We start from the raw sequence: 22220 nt of genomic DNA, 5'->3' as shown, positions 1-22220 counted from the left end.
TGTCTGTACAAATTAAAAAAAAAAAAACAAGTTATTATAATATTTGTCAATTCGCCAAAATTTCTACATCGGTTCACTCAACAAAAACAATTTGAAAGTTTTTATTCTTTTATTCACTACTAATTCAATTGTTTAAAATCAAACAATAAATTTGTAATAAACAAACATATATAATCAAATAGTGTATTCAATTGTTTGGAAAGATATTTTGCTTCACGGTGTACATAGTTTTTTTTTGTGATTTTTAATATAAGCATTCATCATAATAATGAACAGTTACGTGAAAGTAGAATGGCGTTTAAGACTGCAGAAAATGAGCGATTGTTTGCAATCTTGGTATAAACAATCAGACACTGCTGTTCGAGAATGGTCACATTTGACAGAAGTTGGATTGCAGCAAGTCTACCATAAAATTATCTATAATATGATAAAGGAAGTTGTAAGTTATTCATAATAATGATACAGTTCTAGTTGAAACCTATATTGTAAGAATATAATTTTTTTTTTAAAACATAGAGGAAAGTGTATGGGCGAGAAAACGGTCTTCAAAGCTCGATATCAGGCTAGTTTTTATACGTGTAGTGAAATAAAATTCCTATTACATTTATTAAGGGGCCTCCAGGTGCGGGAGTTCCTCGATACATTGAAGACTCATTTGTGGCCTTCGGCTGTTGTCTGCTCTATGGTCTGGTTGTTGTCGCTTTGAAAAATTCCTAATTTCCTTTTTCAATTTTAGTAAGTAGAGGCACTTACCGAAAAAGACCTTTGAGGCCTGAGGACATTTAAGAGCTGTATTGCACTTTTGTCTTGAATAAAATGGATATGTTTGTTGTCTATTATATAGTATTATTTCACATTTACCAATTTTCTGCTTGTTACATTTTAAGATTTTCTGCAAAATAAATTCTTCCGTCTCACAGTAAATTACGAGTCTAATAAAATGTTCGCATGAGAAGATAATGTTAAATTTATCAACAAGCAGAAGAACACTACTTCACTCTCAAGAACAGGCATTGTTTATATTAAATGACTATAATTTATTGGCAAATTCTACATGTACAAATGTAGCAAAACGGTTGTGTAAAGGGATAATGGGTCAATATTAGTTAAACTAAAAGTTCTCAAATATTGGTTAATATTCTATTATATATTTGTATTAACTCTAGAGCCCTATTATGCAGATACTGCATTTGTACATCCTGTAATAATCAGTACGCTGTAGGTTGGACTGTGTGGCGATACACGTTTCTGATGTTTTAAATAATACAGCTATATACATATATATATATTTTTTTGAGAGCCCAGGTGGTCGTGTGGTCTAGCGGGACGGCTGCAGTGCAGGCGATTTGGTGTCACGATATCACAGTAGCATGGGTTCGAATCCCGGCGAGGGAAGAACCAAAAATTTGCGAAAGCAAATTTACAGATCTAACATTGTTGGGTTGATGTTTAGACGAGTTGTATATACATTATGTACACAGCCATGTATCACCATCATTGATGGCGATCCGATGGATACATCTGTTGTAGGGTTGTCACTGACTCAGACGTACTTATGAATATAATTATTTTCTGTGACTGTATCTTACATTCATTTGTAGGATCCTTTACTATAATAGATAATTTAGCTGATCTGTAACAATAACATCTTCATGCCTTATATAGCATGTACTGTAGTACGCCGCTAGATTAAAACTGACGTGGAAAGGTAACACATGGCCAGCGAAAGCTCTTTTTTTGAGAGCCCAGGTGGTCGTGTGGTCTAGCGGGACGGCTGCAGTGCAGGCGATTTGGTGTCACGATATCACAGTAGCACGGGTTCGAATTCCGGCGAGGGAAGAACCAAAAATTTGCGAAAGCAAATTTACAGATCTAACATTGTTGGGTTGATGTTTAGAGACAGTTATCAAAGGTACCAGGATTATAATTTAATACGCCAGACGCGCGTTTCGTCTACATAAGACTCATCAGTGACGCTCAGATCAAAACAGTTAAAAAGCCAAACAAATACAAAGTTGAAGAGCATTGAAGACCCAAAATTCCAAAATGTTGTGCCAAATACGGCTAAGGTAATCTACTCCTGGGCGTAAGAAAACCCTTAGTTTTTGAAAATCAAAGTTTTGTAAACATAAAATTTATAAAAATGACCATATAATTGATATTCATGTCAACACCGAAGTGCTGACTACTCGGCTGGTGATACCCTCGGGGACGAAACGTCCACCAGCAGTGGCATATATATATATGTAAATGGACATGTGACCAAGTTGGCACAATGCGATAATTTTACTGTACAATATCTGATATAAATGAATCGTTTAAAAGCACATAGTTTTACTAACACACCTTATTACCACGGTTTTAGTAACTTCTTAGTCAAGTCGGCATTAATTTGGAGTGAATTGCGAGTAGGCGCGCGGGCAGAAATGAATGTGGTAGTTGCAGTTAGTAACACTGATCCAAATCTTCTGTTCACGATAGCAAAAAAAGAAAATGAATCTTTTTGGATAGTAAAAAAATCGAATGGTTTGTCGGAACAGTAATCTAAGAGACAAGTTGTTTTCATTTCAAATACTTTCTTTATTCACCCAGAAACTGGATATAAGTTCCATATTTAAAAGGATTACAAACATATAGGGAAATCTTTCTGATTGTACTCTAGTACATATGTAAGCAGTATATATTTTTAATCTTAATGAAGGAGACTGCTGGATATAGAAAAGCAAAGCTTCAGGAAGTTATAATAGAAAGACCGATTATAGAACCCCCACACGCTAGATGTAAAGTGTCAGAGAAAAAGCTGAGGAGAAATTTAGAGGTAGAAATGGCACATTCTGTCAAACTTCTGGTAGGTACATGGTGTTTTACAGGTCACAGTAGAAAAAAACTATAATCTGCCAATTATTAAATAAAAAAAAAAACAAGTTCAAAGGAATTTCACTAAAATAATGTGAACTATATTTAAAAAGAATTGTTTTGAAATCTCTGCCTATTTGGAATTGATTAAATATTTTTTATAGAACTATACGTGTACAAGTATGTAATCAATGTGAATTACTATAACACTATCAAATGACCATACTTATTATTCTTATCTACTTATTTATTTCCATCATTAAGGAAAATCTAGAAGATGAAATCACCAAGCGACGTCTGATGGAAGATGAAATCTATCAGCTTAAGCACGAAGTGAGAGAATTGAAATCCCCAGTAGATTCAGTACAGTAAGTTCATTACATATTCATATGAAGGTTCCATAACAAGTGAACACCAAGGTTCGAGTAGGGAATACTCGATACATTATTGAAACGACTTCACGGAGTTCACACCAATCAAAGTGTGCGTTCGTTCAACTATTCAAAATGTGTAGTGCAAAACAAAAATAAGGCATGCGACCTATACATGAGGGAAATACATCAGTAAAATTCAAAGTTTGCCAACAACACATTTCAATCCAGATATCTCTTTTTAAAGAAAACAAAAGAGAGGTAAATGATACAAAGGTACATTCACACTCGTAGCTTAAACGGACAACGCCATGGCAAAAAAAAGACAAACAATCAAAACAACAGAACACGAACACAACATAACAAAGACTGAGAAACTCGTATCCCGCCAAACTGAGAGTGATCTTATATATGTTCCGGAAGGGTAGGCAGATCCTGCTTAAAACAAAAACAGACCTGTTAATAAGGCGTGATCTGTATATAGGTCACATTTTTAATCGAATGTTAAGGTACAAAATATAATATATGAACATAAGGCCATTTGTTACCTTTTATTATGTCACATTTTTCTCTGACCTAAAAGTTCAATAATCAAACTTTTAATTTAATAAAATAGACTTGACCTTATTATACATAATATTAAATATGCTACTGCCACCTTTATACCCGACTTGTGATCTTCTCATTTGACTTTAACAAATATAAAATTACCAATTTATAAAAGCGGCATACTTAGTATTAGAATATTCCTTCTGCATTCAGGACAAGAACCATGATACAATGCAATGTTTATTTGTAAACTCTTTAATAAAATTGAGAATGGAAACGGGGAATGTATCAAAGAGACATCAACCCGACCATAGAAAAAAACAACAGCAGAAGGTCAACAACAGGTCTTCAATGTAACGAGAAATTCCCGCACCCGGAGGTGTCCTTTAGCGGGTCACTAAACAATATATACTAGTTCAGTGATAATAAAAGCCATACTTATTTCCAAATTGTACACAAGAAACTAAAATTAAAATAATTCAAGACCAACAAAGGCCAGAGGCTCCTGACTTGGGACAGGCGCAAAAATGCGGCGGGGTTAAACATGTTTATGAGATCTCAACCCTCCCTCTATACCTCTAGCCAATGTAGAAAAGTAAACGCATAACAATACGCACATTTAAAATTCAATTCAAGAGATGTACGAGTCTGATGCAAGTACATGTATGTGTTACTCCAGTTGGTATGATTCTTTCATTTCTTTATTGCAGAAGTTCACCTCGTAGTTTCCGATCCATACAATTACAGCTTTCTCCAAGAAGTACAGAAAATGAAACACCAAGACAAACCCGCAACAGTAGTTTTACCAATTTAAACAATCTGTCCGAACGACAAGACTGTCGAGTCTTCCGTTCAATGATGTCCCCATTCAGTGACAGTCAAATGATTCAAATTTCTCCAAGAAGGTAACATTTAATAATAATGTTTGTGGTCTTTTTTTCTTTTTCTATTGACTACAGAATGTATCATCCTAGATACTCGTTTTATTAAAAGTTTAGTAGCAACCAAAATTAATTTGCAACATAGTAAAGTTTAAGTACAAAAGAGAACTAAAATATGGAAAGTTGTCACGGTTTTCCGTCACACAAATTGTATGCACTCGGGGTAGTTTAGAACATGCCAAATGATTGGTTGATTTAGCTATCACTCAAATCTGAATTGGGATCATAATATTTCTATTTGATTACGTCTGTAAGCAAACATCAGATAACAGTATTTCAAAATCCATTTTTATGTCAACCTAGGTAAGTATGTCTTTTGAAAACTAAAAGTTACTTCGATGGATACTGCTGCATCTCAATTGATGATTCAAATTTGTTTTACAATTTGCGTAAATTAAATATACTATTTTTTCTCTTTTTCTATTTCTATCGAATATTTATCACAGAATGATATGTATGCCACTTTTAAAATGATATTTTTTCATAATAAGTATGAATTTGACAAATTGTATCTTCATGTTTATCGCCGTATGTTGACAAAATGTTGATATGTTTCTGTGTTTTGTGCAAAAAAAAACATTATTTGAATAGTATTTGCTGTATAACTTCAAATATTTCATAATAGTCAAAACCATAGAATTGATTGATTGATTGTTGGTTGTTTAACGTCCAGTGGCAAATATTTCATGCATATTCAGGACGAGAACAAGTTAACAATAAATACTTTAGGTAGGTTGTTATAATAGAGGATGGTGGTCGGGGAAATTTGGACTGCCACTGGAAAATGAGGGTATATTGGATAGAGACAGAAATTTTGCCTTGCAACAGGCCACCTACGGACCCCTCACAGACTTGTTGCAAGGGTTCTTAATGTGCAAAGAGCGTGGCACTCTCTTTACACGAGGCATCGGATTTAACGTCCTCTTTCTGACCGGACGTGACTGCGAACTTTATACATCCCGCACAGCCAAACGGACGCCCCACTTCGGCAAGCGTTTTACTGCCGGTCGACCAAGAGACCATATTTTTACACCCCAGTCACCCTTGGGGGTTCAAAACCATAGAAACTATTCTGTCTATTAACTTGCATTGTAAATTGTTTTATTTATATATATATATATATATATATATATATATTTTTCGTTTATTCATTTAGAAGAAAAGAAGAAGTTAGAAAGCAACTTCATATCGCTTTGTCACCGGAAGTGAAGGACACCATGTTTGATCCTAAGCCGACTACATTAGCAAAGGATTTTAAAGCACTGTTTGATAATGAATGGACAAAGCTATACGCGGACATGAGAAGGTTCTACTCTGAACAATATGTTGTTGATTTGCTATTATCATGGCTGAAGGTATCTCACCTGTGATTTTTATTGATATAGTTTTTGGTACATTGAACGCAATTTAAATTGAATGCTGTTTCTAAAAGACTCAATTCCTTATTATACATATTCAAAATACAAAATGACTGCATTATTTTGCGGGGGAAAACAATTTTATCAAATCATAAAGTATTGAAAAGTAAAATCACAAAAAACTGAACTCTGAGGAAAATTTAAAAAAGAAGGTCCCAAATCAAATGGCAAAATCAAAAGCTCAAACACATCAAACGATGGGATAACAGCTGTCATATTCCTGAATTGGTACAAGCATTTTCTATGATCATATTGGTCAAAACACACAAGTCATTTCTTTCTTATATTGATCGTACAATGTATTTTTATCTCTGAATAGGATTGTTATTTGACATGTATTGCAATATCAGAAGAACAAAGAGAGAGCATACGAGAAGATGCCATGAAATGTTTTGGAAGATACACCAATGTAAGTTTTCGTTTATATATTTACATATGTTTTAAAAACTTTTAAAATAAAACTATAAGGAAACGCATAAATGACATTGAATAACATTATAACATAACCGATACCAAATGTATTGCGCTCAATGCACATTTTGACAATTAATGCGTCTTCAGTCATGAATTAACATCTATAAAATATTTAAAAAAAAAAGAAACATAAAACACAATTCCAAGGCTGATAAAACCAAAAAGGCCATAAGTCTAAACAAAAACACGGATGAGTAATTGGACTTATGGATTTTGATGAAACCAAACGTTTAAACACCTGTCCAATTCTAATAAAACAATATCGTGCTAGTATTATCTTACCAGTATTGACGTACTGCCATGGCTTCTAGACTGGTGATACCCTCTTTTAGTAACAGTTTCAAAGCAGAGATTTCGATTCAGTGGTAGTTATGACATTAACGGTACCAACTTTACTGTGTAGGATGCACACTTCTATTTTTCATCTATCACTAATCTCAAAATCCAATTGCATTTAAATGATGTAATATTATGCCTGAAAACGGGCACAAACGAAACAATGTGGGATGTACCAAAATTGACAAGTGCAGTACTCAAATTAATTAATCGTAAACAATGCAAAAATTAAACCCATTCAGTCGGATTTGATGAGTCTTTTGTAGACGAAACACGTGTCTGGCGTAAATATAACGAGCTTCTTTACGTGTAGTTTGACATCGTCACTAAAAGACGAATAATGAACTTCTAAATCTATATAAGTTCAATTTTAAAGCCTATATGGTATCGTAAAGCGCTTTCCTGATAAAACATTTTATACTTACATGTACATATAGTAACATTATAGTATTGCTACCTTATAAAACCTAAAATAGTTTGAGAAAGTGAATTTTAACAAAAGAACTTCACTTTACGCAAGCTCCACCTGGTGGTGACTAAAATTACCGGAATTAATTTATCAGAGTTAGTTCTTATGATTCAGTGTAACTTGATCATCATACGCACACAATGTTTCAAATGATGGTATATATATTTCTAGGCATCTCTTTCGTTATCGTTACCGAATTCTTGTACCAATAACATCAAGGAATTCCAAGGTAGAATAGCATCAGAGGCAATACCGTTCATCATGAAGGTAATGCCTTAATTTAATATTGATCCACATGTCAAATTTCGTCAGTCCATTCAGTTCTTTGAGTTTCCATATTTTTTTTTTAATATAATTTCATGTCTATTGACCATATATAAAGAAATAATAATATGTTTATTAAATTAAAAGATGTGGTTTTATTGTAAATGAGACAATAGCCACCAAAGACCAAATGACGTATAGTTTAGCAACTCTATATCACCGTAAAGTCTTCAACGACTAACAGAACCCATACTGCAAGGCAAACCATAGTTTATAGCTTAAATTTCATTCTTGGATCAATCGTAAAATTTTTGTCTAACTATCTGTTGGTTGCCAGTCGTATCATTTAGTACGGTGACCAGACCCAATATTTTTTAGATTTAATCGTCAAACATACTATATGGCTATATTATATATCATTGGATTCGGAAAAATGAGTACTATTGAAATATCGATGTCGTCAAAAAGAAATGTGGTAACAGTTTTGCATAAAATGAGGTCAAAGATCAAATTCGGTTTTTATTTTGTTTCTTCCATAATTTCAAAATTTGAAGAAATATACAACAATTTAGGTTCAATTCTAGATACAGAAATTTTCTTATATCAATTTTCAATAAATTATCTCGAAAATGTTAAAACAAAAATCGATTTATTCTGGAAATAGGCGTTTTTCAAATATTTGTTCTATTACACAAGATCAAAACATATTATGTTATAATTACAGTAGTAACCTTATCGGCTGACATCCAACCTCATCAATAAATGATGAATATTATTTTTACTTGCATCCTACTGTCATGAAGGCATATTTGCATAAGATCATTCATGAAATTCATTAAAATTAAAAAAGCACTCAATAATTTGAAAATAGTTACAATTCAACATTCCTATCAAAGAGATCCACACAACAGAATTATATCTTCTGGTTAATTGTCAAGGAACATGATGTGAAATTTCTACATAATTCTGACCCTTTACAGGATTAAAGCCCCGGACATGTAAGGTTTTGTAGTGAACAAACAGCAGATTTTCCTTCAATGAAGACACAAGATCTTGCAAGAATTCTGCTGAAATATGCCTTTTGAAATACACGGGGTGTAATGCATCATTTTACTCTCGCCAACCGTATTCTAAAGGTGACCGGATAGGGGTTTCGCAATGTGTAATGCGGTCCATTTTTTAAAATTTTGAAACGAAGTACGTAAAACGTACTGTTTCACTGCCGTCTCGCAGGCAGATAACCTGACTAAAGTTACATATTTTCTTGTGGCAAACTTAAATAATTATTATGATTGAGTGGTTTAAAAGAGATAGTTTTGATCATAAACCAATGGGATTATCTTTCATGCCAAAACAAGGGCTTCATCGTTTTCAATATTACCGAAACTCTAAAAACAATTGAAATAGTCGTGCGTGTCCTTCGACTTGCATTATTTTCTCATGGTGCCGTCATTTTGAAAAGGGGATAATGGAATGGGTGCGACAACACATGTATTATGATAACATAATCTCTACATTTTGCCGAAATCAGTGCTTGTCTAATCACAAGTTATGGATTTATGCGACCTGAAAGTATTTCCCCCGATTTATTTTTAGGTTTGTGTTTGACTTTGATATTGGACTATAAAAACTTCTTGTGATCTTAAGAAAGAGCATTAATGATAAAATGTTTAGACATTTACAAGCCTTCCTCGACAACTGTGAGCAAACAACCACGAATCTGTTTTGAAGAAGAGATATTTTTAAGACATTGCGGGTGGGATTCCACACAAAGGGATCAGTCATGGATCATTTAGATGGTTCACAATGGCAATAATATGTTCTTCATCTCTTTTCATTGCTTTGGTTTCTAACTATGAATTTGCACAATTTGCAGCAATTCCATCCCTCTTCAGTATTACACGACTAATGGATTCTATGAAATGGCTAGTGAGAGTCCATTTAACAAGAGCAGAATTTTGATTTGTTATGCCTTCAGTGCCACCTCATCCCCTTGAGGCTGTTATAACGTTCTTTTCTGTTGCCATGTCATAGTACTGTTAAAATGTCCAGGAATCTGTATAAAATCAAAGCAGCAATCTATAAAAGATGATCAGAAAATTGAAGCATAAGTTATCTAGAATGTTAAATGGCATTCACCTCCGTGCAGTACGGTTGGTTACAGAAATATAATTTTACATTTGACGATCTCAAGGAAGAGACCAATTTCCCTCTTATTCTGCTCTAACATTTGACAGCATGTCTACTGCTCCAGGGAACATATCCCAGTATGTAAATGTAAGTAATACATCACATCCCAACAGCGTATATGTATCTATAAGAAGTTGTATATAAGCTTCGAATAGCTCCATCATATGAGCGTTATGAACTTTGTCTGGCTTGAATTGCTGAAATAGTGCTTCTGAGACACACGCATTTGATATTATTGATTAATAAAGGTACAAATGTAAGAAATAACATAAACATGTTAATTATTTTACATTTTGCGTTAAAAAAAATATGAAAATAAATTGGAACGTACTCTATTAAATGCAAAGTATTCGTAGTGTTAAACTTTTACAAAAACTCTTTAATGACGAATTAAGTTTGCTAAACTTTCTTTGACATCGTTAAAATAACATGAATAAGGTGTAACATCAATGTATATAATAACAGAAATCATATCACAGATGTTATTTTACAATGTTGACCTCAAAACTTGTCTTAGTCGATTTTTCGTTCAATTTAACTATCGTACTTCAAAGCCAATTTTACGACAATTGCACCGTACGATATTTGACGACAAGTCAAAATTTAAGTTTAACCTTTGAACTACCAATACTGTGATTTATAGTCGTATAGTCCGAATGACAATTAAACTCCTTAAACGAGCGACTTTTCCTTACTCGTTCACCGTACTAATTTATGTTATTATACATGACAAATTCTCCGCTCTTCGACTTATACTCTTAGAAGACAGCATATCGTTAATTTATTGTAGGTTTGTGCCAGAAGATTGTTGAGTGGTGAAAAAAATGCTGAGTATCCATTAGTTTATATTAAAAAGTGCGCTGAACTCTGTTGGTTAATGTGTACACAAAGTCCGCCGATGGTTCTGAATATGGACGTATCTAACGGTGAGCTTATAAACAGGAAATTGTTTACATCTTTAGTGCCCAGAGGTGAGATGGTGGATTATCTTGCATGGCCAGCTGTTATGCGGTATGCAAGAGGAAATATGCTCCAACGTGGAGTAGTGAAAACTGTGTAGATCAATATAATAAAATATATATTAATGTTCGTATTGCTTAGTCTAGTTTTCTATGCTGTGTTTTATGGTTGTGTTTGTCTGTCTGTCTGTTTGTCCTTTCTTAATTAGTCATGGAATTGTCAGTGTATATTTGATTAATGAGTTTGCTGTGGTATCGTTCACCCATCTTCTCAATGACTTTTCGGACTTTTACAAGACAAGACATGTAAGAGCCTTCTATAGCTGACTATGTAGATTGGATTAATCTAACTTAAAATTATCAAAGACATACAAACAATACATCTAAAATTATAACATTTACTTCAAAATGCATTTCTTGTAGACATTTTTAAGTGGAAATCATGTTACGAATTACAATAAACCTGAAATTTAGTTCATATATGGCATCAGTTTTATTCAAAACAATTTTTTTTTTACAGTGACTGTGATTCCAAAATTGGATGTTACTATTCTACATCCCCGCAACACTTATAAAAATTGTTCACCAACAACTTACATATGACGTGTACCTTATAAAATTGTGTTTGAAAAATAATAAAGAATTTGAAATAATGTTTGAAAGATTACTTTTAGTATGCTGAAAATTAAATTTCTATAAAATAAACGTCCTGGTTATCTTGGTAATTAAGTTAACATACCGCTATTTCATTTAAAAGTATATCATCTACAATAATATATTTATCATTTAATCAGTTATTTACTCACAAGAATAAATCACTTCAATGTTCCACGGTAATAATTGTTCTGCTAACGGTTTTTAAAATTGAACATATTTGAGGATGTTATATAATACATCCATACAGATATCTAGCTCCATATCTCGTTTTACAGATGCAAGTATTTCTTTTCTCATAAAACAAGCTTGAAATGTAGGTAATGATTGATTTCATACTCTATTGGTTTATAGTTATACATTAACTATTTCGTCGCATGAAGTAGTTCCTGACCTTATCTATTGATCTTTCTAAACATTGAAACTATTGTTCATGGGAGATATCATCTTTATTCATATGAAGAAAATATCTGCCACTCGCGATCCGAAACTGTTTCATTTATTAGAACTTTGCATAGTCTGACTGGTATAGCTATATCTGGGTCAATCTACTGTTCCTTTATTCAGTCATTCGTCTTATTGTAAAATTATATATAAGTGCGTAATGTATATTTTGGTATTCTTTGCAAAATTTGAGAACAGTTTGCAGTAGATATTGCGTGAATAAGAGTAATGTAATGTAGAGGAATAACAAAGACAACAGTAGTATACCGCTGTTTGAAATTCATAAATCGATTGAGAAAAAAAAACAGCTCCGGGTTACAAACTAAATAAATCTGAGGGAAATACATCAAATATAAGATGAGAACTACGACACAACAGAGACACACCATTAGAATGTAACACACACAGGAACGAACTAAAATTTAACAATGGCCTTTTTCTGACTTATTACAGGACATGTTAAGAAACAAATTGTGAATTAAACCTGGTTTTGTGGCATGCCAAACCTCCCACTTTTATGGAAATGTTAAATATAAAATTAAAATGACACATTACACGACAGGACTACAATACAAATAAATGGGAGAACATATAGGACAGGGAAACATACACGAATAATAGCTAACTTAAGGTACCAGGATATACGCCGAACGCGCGTTTCGTCCACACAAGACTAACCAGTGACTCCCAGATGAAAAAAGTTCGAAAGCCAAAACAAGTAAAAAGTTGAAGAGCATTGAGGACCAGAAATTCCAAAAAGTTGTTCCTAATACGGCTAGGGTTTTCTGCCTAAGATGAGAACATCCTTTTTTTTTTAGAATGATTCATACTATTGCAAACAGTAAATTTTCATAATATGACAATATAATAGATATGCATGATTAAACCGAAGTGGTGATTAACTACAAAAATAAAACGGATACATAAAACAACCGAAACCAACCCATAAAATTTCACAGCCGAGTTAGCCAAAGCGATAAACGCACAAAGTGACGTCCCATTTGAATTTCTAAAAAAAAATCCCAACAATAGGAGAGAATTATGATCGAATTTCACAACCATTGCACTTGTCAACAATTCATTCATAACGCATTTACTCAAAATTTTCACAGAAAGTGTATAACATGCGAAATATCCTGTATCATCGATTTATAACAATTTAATTTTCATTTACTGGTTGTTATTATTCCATTGAATTTTCCCTGGAGGGTTATTTATGATATTGAAATCGCTCAAGGTTAAACTCCCAATGAAAAATTGATAAAGTTTGATAGAAGTTAGATATGTTTAAATACATTTAATGCAAGGAACGGGTAGAAATAAATCCCAAAATTTTCCGTACACTAATTACGGTTTAGCCAAAGGAGGTATACAAGATATTTCAAATTATTGAACATACTATGTTGTCGTGCCTGTCAAGTGCTCGAGAATGTCATCAAAGGAAGTTGTCTAATGTTAGAACATTATATACCAGTTCAACAGAAGTAAAGTCGAGTCAGCTTACTTTTCGAAAGTACCTGCACGCAGAAAGTTACATGTATGATGGACCCCGCATGACAATATTTATAGAACACCAAAGGATATAGGATATTCACAAAATCAGTACACACACAGCACAAAACACACAAAAAGCAAAGGAACAGCACTTGTATTGCTATTCTTCATCTCAAAGTCGCATATGTCAGCTGTTACACTCTAGTAAAGAATGTTAGATGGTTTTCAAACTTTAAGAAGAAATAATACAACATAACTAAGACCACGATGCATAAAAAAGAAAACAATGGTCCAAACTTCAGAAAAACAGATAGATAAAAAGTAAAATCACAAACAAACTGAACTTAGAGGAAAATCAATTCGGAAAGTCCATAATCACATGGCATAATCAAATAACAAAACGCATCAAAAACGAATGGACAAGAACTGTCATATTCCTGACTTGGTACAGGCATTTTCAAATGTAGAAAATGGTGGATTAAACCTGGTTCTATAGCACTAACCGTCTCATTTTAATGGCAGTCTCATCAAATTCCGTTATATTTACATTGATGCGTTAAATAAAGACACAGTAAATAAAATAGTCAAAATATGGGTAAAGGATAAAGGACAATGATAGCAAAATATCTTTTAGGCCAAGCATTCCTTGTCAGCCGCGGATGTGGAATAATATTTGGAACATGTAAACAAAACAAAACGCTCGGAAAAATGTATAAACTGTATAAAACCAGTGTGGAACAGCAGTTATCTTTATAGTTCTAGATACAGTTAAAAGTGGTTTTTAGGTTTTTAAGGCTCAGATTCCAAAACTGTATCTTATCTCCAACAATGTCAATGACACATTTTTATAAAACCTATAAATATATTTTTGTTGCTTTGTACAGATCAGACGAGTTGAACCATTTTCCACTTAATTTTATAGTTTGTTTGTATTTTGTTATGTAACACCACTATCTCAGGTTAATGGAGGGTTGATCACACCCAAACATCTTTCATCCTTCTTATTCTTTTTATATCTGTTTCAAGACTATAATCTTGTGACAAATGTAACATGTCTGTGTTATTGGCAACTTTACAACATCTTCTGAATAAATTATTGTTCTTTTTAATAAGATCGTTACTTTTAAAATTGAATTATTTCCTATTTGTCATGGTGGGTCCTTATATAGCTCTGTGGTTTTGCTCATTGTTGTACGGTTGCTTATAACATCTGTTTATTTTGAACTTGGTAGTTGACTCGTTGAAAATCATACCATATCCATTTTTGTCTTTAATGTAAATTCTCATTCTCTATACTTTATAAAAAAATGTAAAATTACACTTGTTTACAAGACTACCTAAAATCTAACACATACAGCCACTATGCTAATACAATTAGTTGTAATAAGTTCTCATTTACGAATCAACGATGTACAGGCCACAATAGAATGAATTTGTTAGCACCACCGAGGTTTCATATAAAATGCGTCATACATAATAATTCTATTTCTACATCTTAATAATCCCCCTCCAGCATATACTTGTTTCTTGGTCGTTACATGCAAAAGTGTGTCATTCGAAATCTTTTCATCTGCTTTCAAGTAAAAATCAATCTATTCGGTTCCACTACCAGACTTAGACTGCCAGTTAGATTGGTTAAAAGATGCAAGAGTATCATTTGCATTTGATATCCAGTAATTAAACTCTTTCATACTGTTACTAGACTGCCAGTCGTTAGATGTATTGAAGTATATTTTGTCGTCGTGGTAAATGGAAGTACTAGTTGCATGGTCACCTTCAGTAGGCTCGTTAATCCGACGAATACTCAAATGATCTTGTGAAAAGCAACATGTATTGTTTTCTCCACGTGACAAGTTCATCATTCCATGAATCATACTTGGTATAAAGAGAAAACATATGCATACTATGGTCACAAATCACAAATACTAATCGAAAAGACATTGCTTTATTTAGATGTCTTTTCCCCCAACGAGGAAATCTGATTACCAATGCCTTTTGTATGGACAACAAAGTAGTAATCACTACAGATATCATGTGACTTGTATATATTAAACTTTCTATCACAAACAGTACAGCACATAATAGATATTTTCTTTCCCAATACCATCCGTTAAAATAATAACCGTTACTCCTTTCAAGGTCATTATAGAAGAAGTAATATCCAGTTAATTTTGGAATTGCCAAAAAAAATGCAGTTAGCGTATCGGTAACTGCTAAAACGGAAAGCAAAATTGTGACTGGAGAGCAGTGCATTGAAAACAATTTAACTATAAAGGTATTGAATATCACTAAAAGTCCAGCAAATGTTATTTGGAAGTAAATATTCCAAACTATTGCACCGTATAACATGATTCTTCAGACATAACAAGCAAGTCAGTATGTATTACTGTGATGATGGATATATCAGTCATTCTTATATACGATACAGCCTTTATTGATTTTAAATGTACCCTTCTTTTATAAATTCCGATATCTAATCAGTAATGAATAATGCATTAAGAACTAAAGCAAGTTGAAATGAAATTTTATCAATTGTTTGTCTTTTGGCAATATATGAGGATATATCAGATTCAATAGATGGTTGTGGCATACGTTGAATTGTCTGTATTGTATTTGAAAAACAGGTTATTTGAATATCTCCTATATATTATTTTACCCTAAAAATCGCTGGTATATTGTTTTTAATCCTGAATCAATTATTCAATAAAAATAGTCTAATTCGGTAGTTCACATTCATAAAAAATGAAGGGGATTGTAGTTTCGACGTAAGAAACATATCCGATATCATCTGTGAAACTGTTATTCCGTAAAGGTAAAAAAAACTCGTCATATCGTCCGTTAAAGTTACGAAGGAATGATTTTAACTTCACAATTTTGAACTCTTGGTCTAATAGCTTCCTTGTGAGCAGCAACCCTCTATCAAGGAAATCATGATAGGAAATACAAGATTAGGTATATCGTATCAATTTGGAGATATACAGGCGCTGCTAGAATGTTGCTACATAGAAATAGATAGTTCACAATTGGGAAGTTGCAATCATCTCGTTTGTCGTTAAGTTTGTTTTCAATCGACCATCAATGTCAATTTCTAGATGTTAGTCAAGATATGAGTCAAACTTTACTATATATGTTGTATCCTTATCTCTAGTTCGATGGGATAGATGCGTTCAACATAGTAACCAATTTTAAATTATTTAATGAGAGAACATTATCTATATAGCGGAAAGTACAGTGAAAAGATATTGCTATTTTCTTATTATTCATTCTTAGAAGTTCCTGTTATGAAATTTTTGTGAGAAATTATAATCTAAACCGAGAAATATAACTATTTAGGTTGCATTTCTATAAAAGAGGGACGAAAGATACCAAAGGGACAGTCAAACTCATAAATCTCAAATAAACTGACAACGCCATGGCTAAAAATGAAAAAGACAAACAGAAAAAACAATAGTACACATGCAACAACATAGAAAAATAAAGAATAAACAACACGAACCCCAAATAAATAAATATAGACAATGCTATTTCCCATGTGCATTCCATGAACGACCGAAAAAAACACCAATTTTTTCGTAAAGTTCCATTAAATTTTATATACTAGAATGGTCAGCTCATGTGTATAACTATTTTTATCAATGGTCAAAATAAAGGGTTGTTCGGCGTATTTTCAACTTTTATTTTAGTAATCTCAGTGCACCAGATTGTACACAAAATTGTATATGAGTATGACATATCTCCCAAAAAGAGGCGTGGTTTGTGAAACAGCTGTATTAACAACGTGCAACCTATAATACAAAACCATGTCTTCAACTGAAAAATATCAATAAAGCAAAAAAAAAAAAATAGAAGATATAAACCTCTTTTTCTGTTCAATGGGAGCAGATTCTTATCAGATTATTTCAATAAAACATAAAATGAAGATGAAATTAAGTGATCTATAGACTGATTTTCGTGTAGAAGAGAGTCAAAGGGGGAAACAAATGCTTGGATAAAAGGCTTTCCCTCTGATAAAACACAATGTGTAGTTATAGAAGAGGAGACGTCTGACATCCGAAATGAAGAGTCGGGAGTTCCGTAAGGATCAGTACTGGGACCTAACCTCTTCCTTTTTTTTTTACACCAATGACATGCCGGAAGACATTTCGTCAACAGTGAGCTCGAGGTTATTTGCAGATGACACCATTGCCTACCTCACTGTTTCATCAGAAAGCAACATGACCTAAACAAGCTAGTCACATTGGAAGAATATGGATGATGCAGTTCCATCCGGACAAATGTGTAGTTCTTCCAATTACCAAAAAGGAACCAATACCCAATATGTACATCCTCCATGGCCACAAGCTAGAACATGTTATGTCAGGCAAAAATCTAGGCGTCACCATTACATTTAAATTTGGGTGCTCATATAAAGAACATCTATCAGAAAGCAAATAGGACAATAGGATTCCTTAAATAGATATAGGAAGATGTGGTGTGAGTGCCAATGAGACAACTCTGCATCCAATAACAATTTAAAAAGTAAACCATTATAGGTTAAAGTACGGCCTTTAAAGACAGGGAACAGTGTAATCAAGGAAAAGGCATATACAGCTCTAGTTAGACCGACAGTTGAATATGCAAGTTCCGTTTGGGATCCTCATTTACAAAAAGGCAAGCACAAACTTGATATGGTATAACAAAGATCAGCAAGGTACCATAACACGCCATCAGTTGAATCCATGCTTCAATAACCGTAATGGCCAACACTAGAGGAGAGAAGGAAAAATGCTAGACTAAACCTCTTATATTAGATTTCGAATGAGGAAGTATAGATTGGTGCTGACAACAAACTGATACCACCAGATAGATTATCAAGACACACTAATAGTACTGCAACCAGAGTTAATTTTTTTAAACTTTAATGGTCCGGAAGAACACACCTAAATTATATATCGATGGAAAGAGAAAAACGTGTACAATAAGAGAAGTTTGGTCGTAAAAATCCAGAGTGGTCACAATTTTGTGAAGTTGCGGCCAAAGGTCAGACCTACAAATATCAATATTTCAACCACAAGGACAAAAAGGAGAAATATTCTGATATTTATTCAATAGAATGCTACAAAAACGATTCAATTATAAGCATATGCTATAAACGATGTTAAAACGACAAATTTGACTACTTATATGAAGAGCTGCAATTACAAAATAGCGTTGATTTGGAACCTTCTGATTTTTTTCCATTTAAGACATAGCAAAATAAGAAGTAGCCTTGACCTTTTCACATCCATAAACTTTCATATTGTGTATAGTGTTTCACTTTAGTATATTACAGAATTATTTTCTAAACTATAAATCACCAGTTTATCAAATTCTTTCAATATTTTTTCTATCTTTGAAAAAAAACAAAATTCAAGCGCTGAAACAGTGTTTTTAATTTTGCATCGTAAAGGTTGTGTATTTTGTGAAAATTAGTATCTAGTTATAGATAAATACATATCGTGTATTTGCAAAGCCTTGACAGAGCAGTTATAATACAAAATATACTAAAGTCACCCGAGGCGAATTCGAGGTTAAAAAAAATTAGTGTAAAACAAAGTCAATTTAGTGCATGAACACTTTTTTAGTGGGATAAGCCTGGTAAAAAGTTAACTCATTATTTGTTTACGGGAAGGATGAAAAATTATACAATGCAATGTCAATTTTCTAATGTTGTAATTCAAAATCAGTCATGATCCTTATATAACTTTTAAAAGCGACATACAATAGCTCAAGTATTCATTAAATAGGGACATGAATCAATGTCTTAGTCATCATATGCGGATTCAGTACGCGTATTAACATTACAAGACACTTCCCTTTTTTATAAGAACAAGTTCGGCGCAGGATAGAGTTTGTTCAAAGCAAACACAGTGTTTGAGTACAAATGCTATCTGGAGCGAAAATAACCGTCATAATTCGGTCAAACTCGTAATATACAGTCTTACCTGTGCATAGGAAACACAAAATCCAAAATGTGATGGGGCAAATGTTGCTGCAGAAACGATTGATTTTGTAATAGCCAAAAATTTACGAATTTTTGTTATCTTAAGGGACAGTATACGGTTCAGAAGCGCCTTTGTGTTATTTTTTCATCAATTAACTATCAAATGAATTTTTGAGCCTGGGCTCCGTGTTAAAAACCGGACCGTGATCTATAATGGTTTACTTTTATAAATTGTGACTTGAATGGTGTGCTGTATCATTGGCACTCATACCACATCTTCCTATATCTATTAAGAAGCTATGTTGGCATCATTTCCATAGAAATACCAAAAACGAGGACATTTTTCAGTAACTATTTTTACTTAATTGCACAGGTGTTAACTTCAATAAGTACTTGGTTATGCATGGATAAATGATTACTCATAAAATAATAAGCACAACTTCAGACTGTCAACTCGTTAAGAGGACTCAGTTTTGTGTAGTTTTCTGTTTTTTGTAAGATTTTCTTTTACACAAAAACCCTGTTTTCATATCCAAAATACAAGGAAGAAACTGAGCGCGAGATCGTATAAAAGTGTCAGGTGGTGAGGATACATGTCGATCAGTTTTATCACATGGATTTCTGTTGTTTCTTATTTAAAGTTCCCCATGAGTGGCTGGGGAAACGAAATATGGTCACTTGGTCTTCTCCCAACCGGCAGTAAAACGGATAGGGGCGTCCGTTTTGATGTGCGGGATGTATCAAGTTCGCAATCACGTCCGGTCAGAATGGGGACGTTAAATCCGATGCCTCGTGTAAAGGGATTGCCACGTTCTTTGCACGTTAAAAACCCTTGCAACAACCATTTGAGGGGTCCGTATGTGGTCGGTTGCAATGGAAAATTTCTGTCCCAATCCTATATACTATCATTTTCCAGTGGCAGTCTAAATTTTCCAGACCATCATCCCGAATGGCCTCGATTATGACAAAACCTACCTATTGTTTTTATTGTTAACTTATTCTCGTCCTGAACATGCATGAAATATTTGCCACTGGACGTTAAGCAACCAACAATCAATCAATCAATCAATCTAATTTAAAGAGGCAACAAGTGTGCCTTCTGGTGCAAGTCTCATAACATCACTGATGATTCGCCAAAGGAAAGCAGAATATCAAGAGAAGTTGGTTTAAGCATCACCTTGTCACACACCAAATCTCTGCGAAACTTATAATACTTTTCCCCCGACCACTTGCATGCATATTATTTGCTCTGACGTTAAACATTAACATACAATGTATTTTCACACAAAATCAACTATAGTCATTATCCGGAAAAACCTCTTATCCGAAGGATTTGATTAACTTTTATAAAAAGTCAAAATTTTATTAACAAAAATATAACTATTTACAGAAAATACAAGAAAGAACTACTTTATATATTCAAATCACTCAAAAATAAATTAACTTCTACAAAATCTACATAATCACATTGAAACTATCAAATTGATTGTGAAGGAAAAAATAAATGCTGGAGTTGATTAACGGATAGGAAATTTCCCTAATTAAAAAAGGTACAAATGATGTTTTTATTTTTGAGTTTTTGACCAAATTGTTTGGAATATGCCCAAGAAAATTTGCACGCAGTATTGCAATAACATGTTTTGTCCTCTCAAATGTCAAATCCTGTTTTTGAATCATACGTTTTCTCGTTTTCAAAGAAAAAAGCGTTAAATTTCTATCTAAAAAACAGCCAACTTTAAGTTTGAAAGTTTTACTTGGAGATAGTATTATACTTATGTCTTCATCATTCCGATGATCCTTGATGATATGTGCATAGAAAATATTTACGAAAATGGAGGGAAATTTCACCAAAAAATATTTTTTTGGATTTTAAGGTAACTACCCAAAACCGTAAATTGAGGGGTACCCCCATTTAAGAGATAAAATACAAAAATGTAACCATAGAAACTTTTTACGACCCGACGGAAATTAAAATATAGATATTATTCTATCATTTAAAACAATTTGCAGCCGTGTGTTATTCCGGACCATTAAACTCGTTAACTAAGCGTCTTTTTCGATGTCAGTTGCAGTACTATAACGTACACTGTTTCCAAATACCATCTTCAAAGACCAGCATCAGAAAAAAAGTAATTCTATCCACGCACTAACAGAGATTGGAACACATTTCCTGCCTTGGTGACCGCTGCAGAAAGTATTGACTCAATCAAGAGACTACTGCATTCACATTAAGTGTTAAGTCCCATGTTTTTATTTGCACCATTTATAAATGTTATGTACAGAACAAATTATTTCCTTTTTATTAAAAAAAATCGTTTTAGACTTGTTAAGTTTTTAAGCGAACAACAAACAGTGACAGGATAGTCAACTAAATGACGATGGTCACTTACTGAGAGGAGTAGAAGTAGAAGTAGAAGTAAAGAGTTCTTTCTTTAATCAAACGTTTCAATTTTCCATTTGGGTTTCCCTTTTTTGCGATTTCAATATAATAAAGTCATAATGACCACCCAGTGAAATGTTAGATTAATAACAAGCAGTAAAGGAAACTTAAAGTGATAAACCAGATTTAGAATTTAAATGATTGATTGATTGATTGTTGGTTGCTTTAAATGAAACATGGTATTTTATATAGTAATGATACATGCGAATTTATATATTCTAATGATACATTGTACACGAGATTTTATATTTTAATGATACACGAAACCTTTATAATTTAATGATACATGGGATTTTGTGAATTAAGTTATCGTCTTAACATGAACATGAACATGAACCATACATTAAGTCCTCAAATATGTTCAATTGTAAATAATAACAAACGTTTATGGTCGTATAG

General features: G+C 33.1%; 1 protein-coding gene across 1 annotated transcript; it reads left to right on the top strand.

Moving 5' to 3' along the window:
- Positions 1-236: 236 nt before the first annotated feature.
- On the top strand, positions 237-10928 carry LOC134697049 (uncharacterized). Its single transcript, XM_063559065.1, has 8 exons — positions 237-439; positions 2702-2848; positions 3121-3224; positions 4487-4681; positions 5874-6072; positions 6455-6544; positions 7586-7681; positions 10659-10928. The coding sequence occupies exons 1-8, from the start codon at positions 269-271 to the stop codon at positions 10926-10928; spliced, it is 1272 nt and encodes a 423-aa protein (XP_063415135.1). The 5' UTR covers positions 237-268.
- Positions 10929-22220: the final 11292 nt, after the last annotated feature.

This window comes from Mytilus trossulus, chromosome 14 (assembly GCF_036588685.1).
Source record: "Mytilus trossulus isolate FHL-02 chromosome 14, PNRI_Mtr1.1.1.hap1, whole genome shotgun sequence".
NCBI classification, from domain to species: Eukaryota; Metazoa; Mollusca; class Bivalvia; order Mytilida; family Mytilidae; genus Mytilus; species Mytilus trossulus.
The sequence above is the reverse complement of the archived record's forward strand: the minus strand, read 5'-3'. Positions and strand labels throughout refer to the sequence as shown.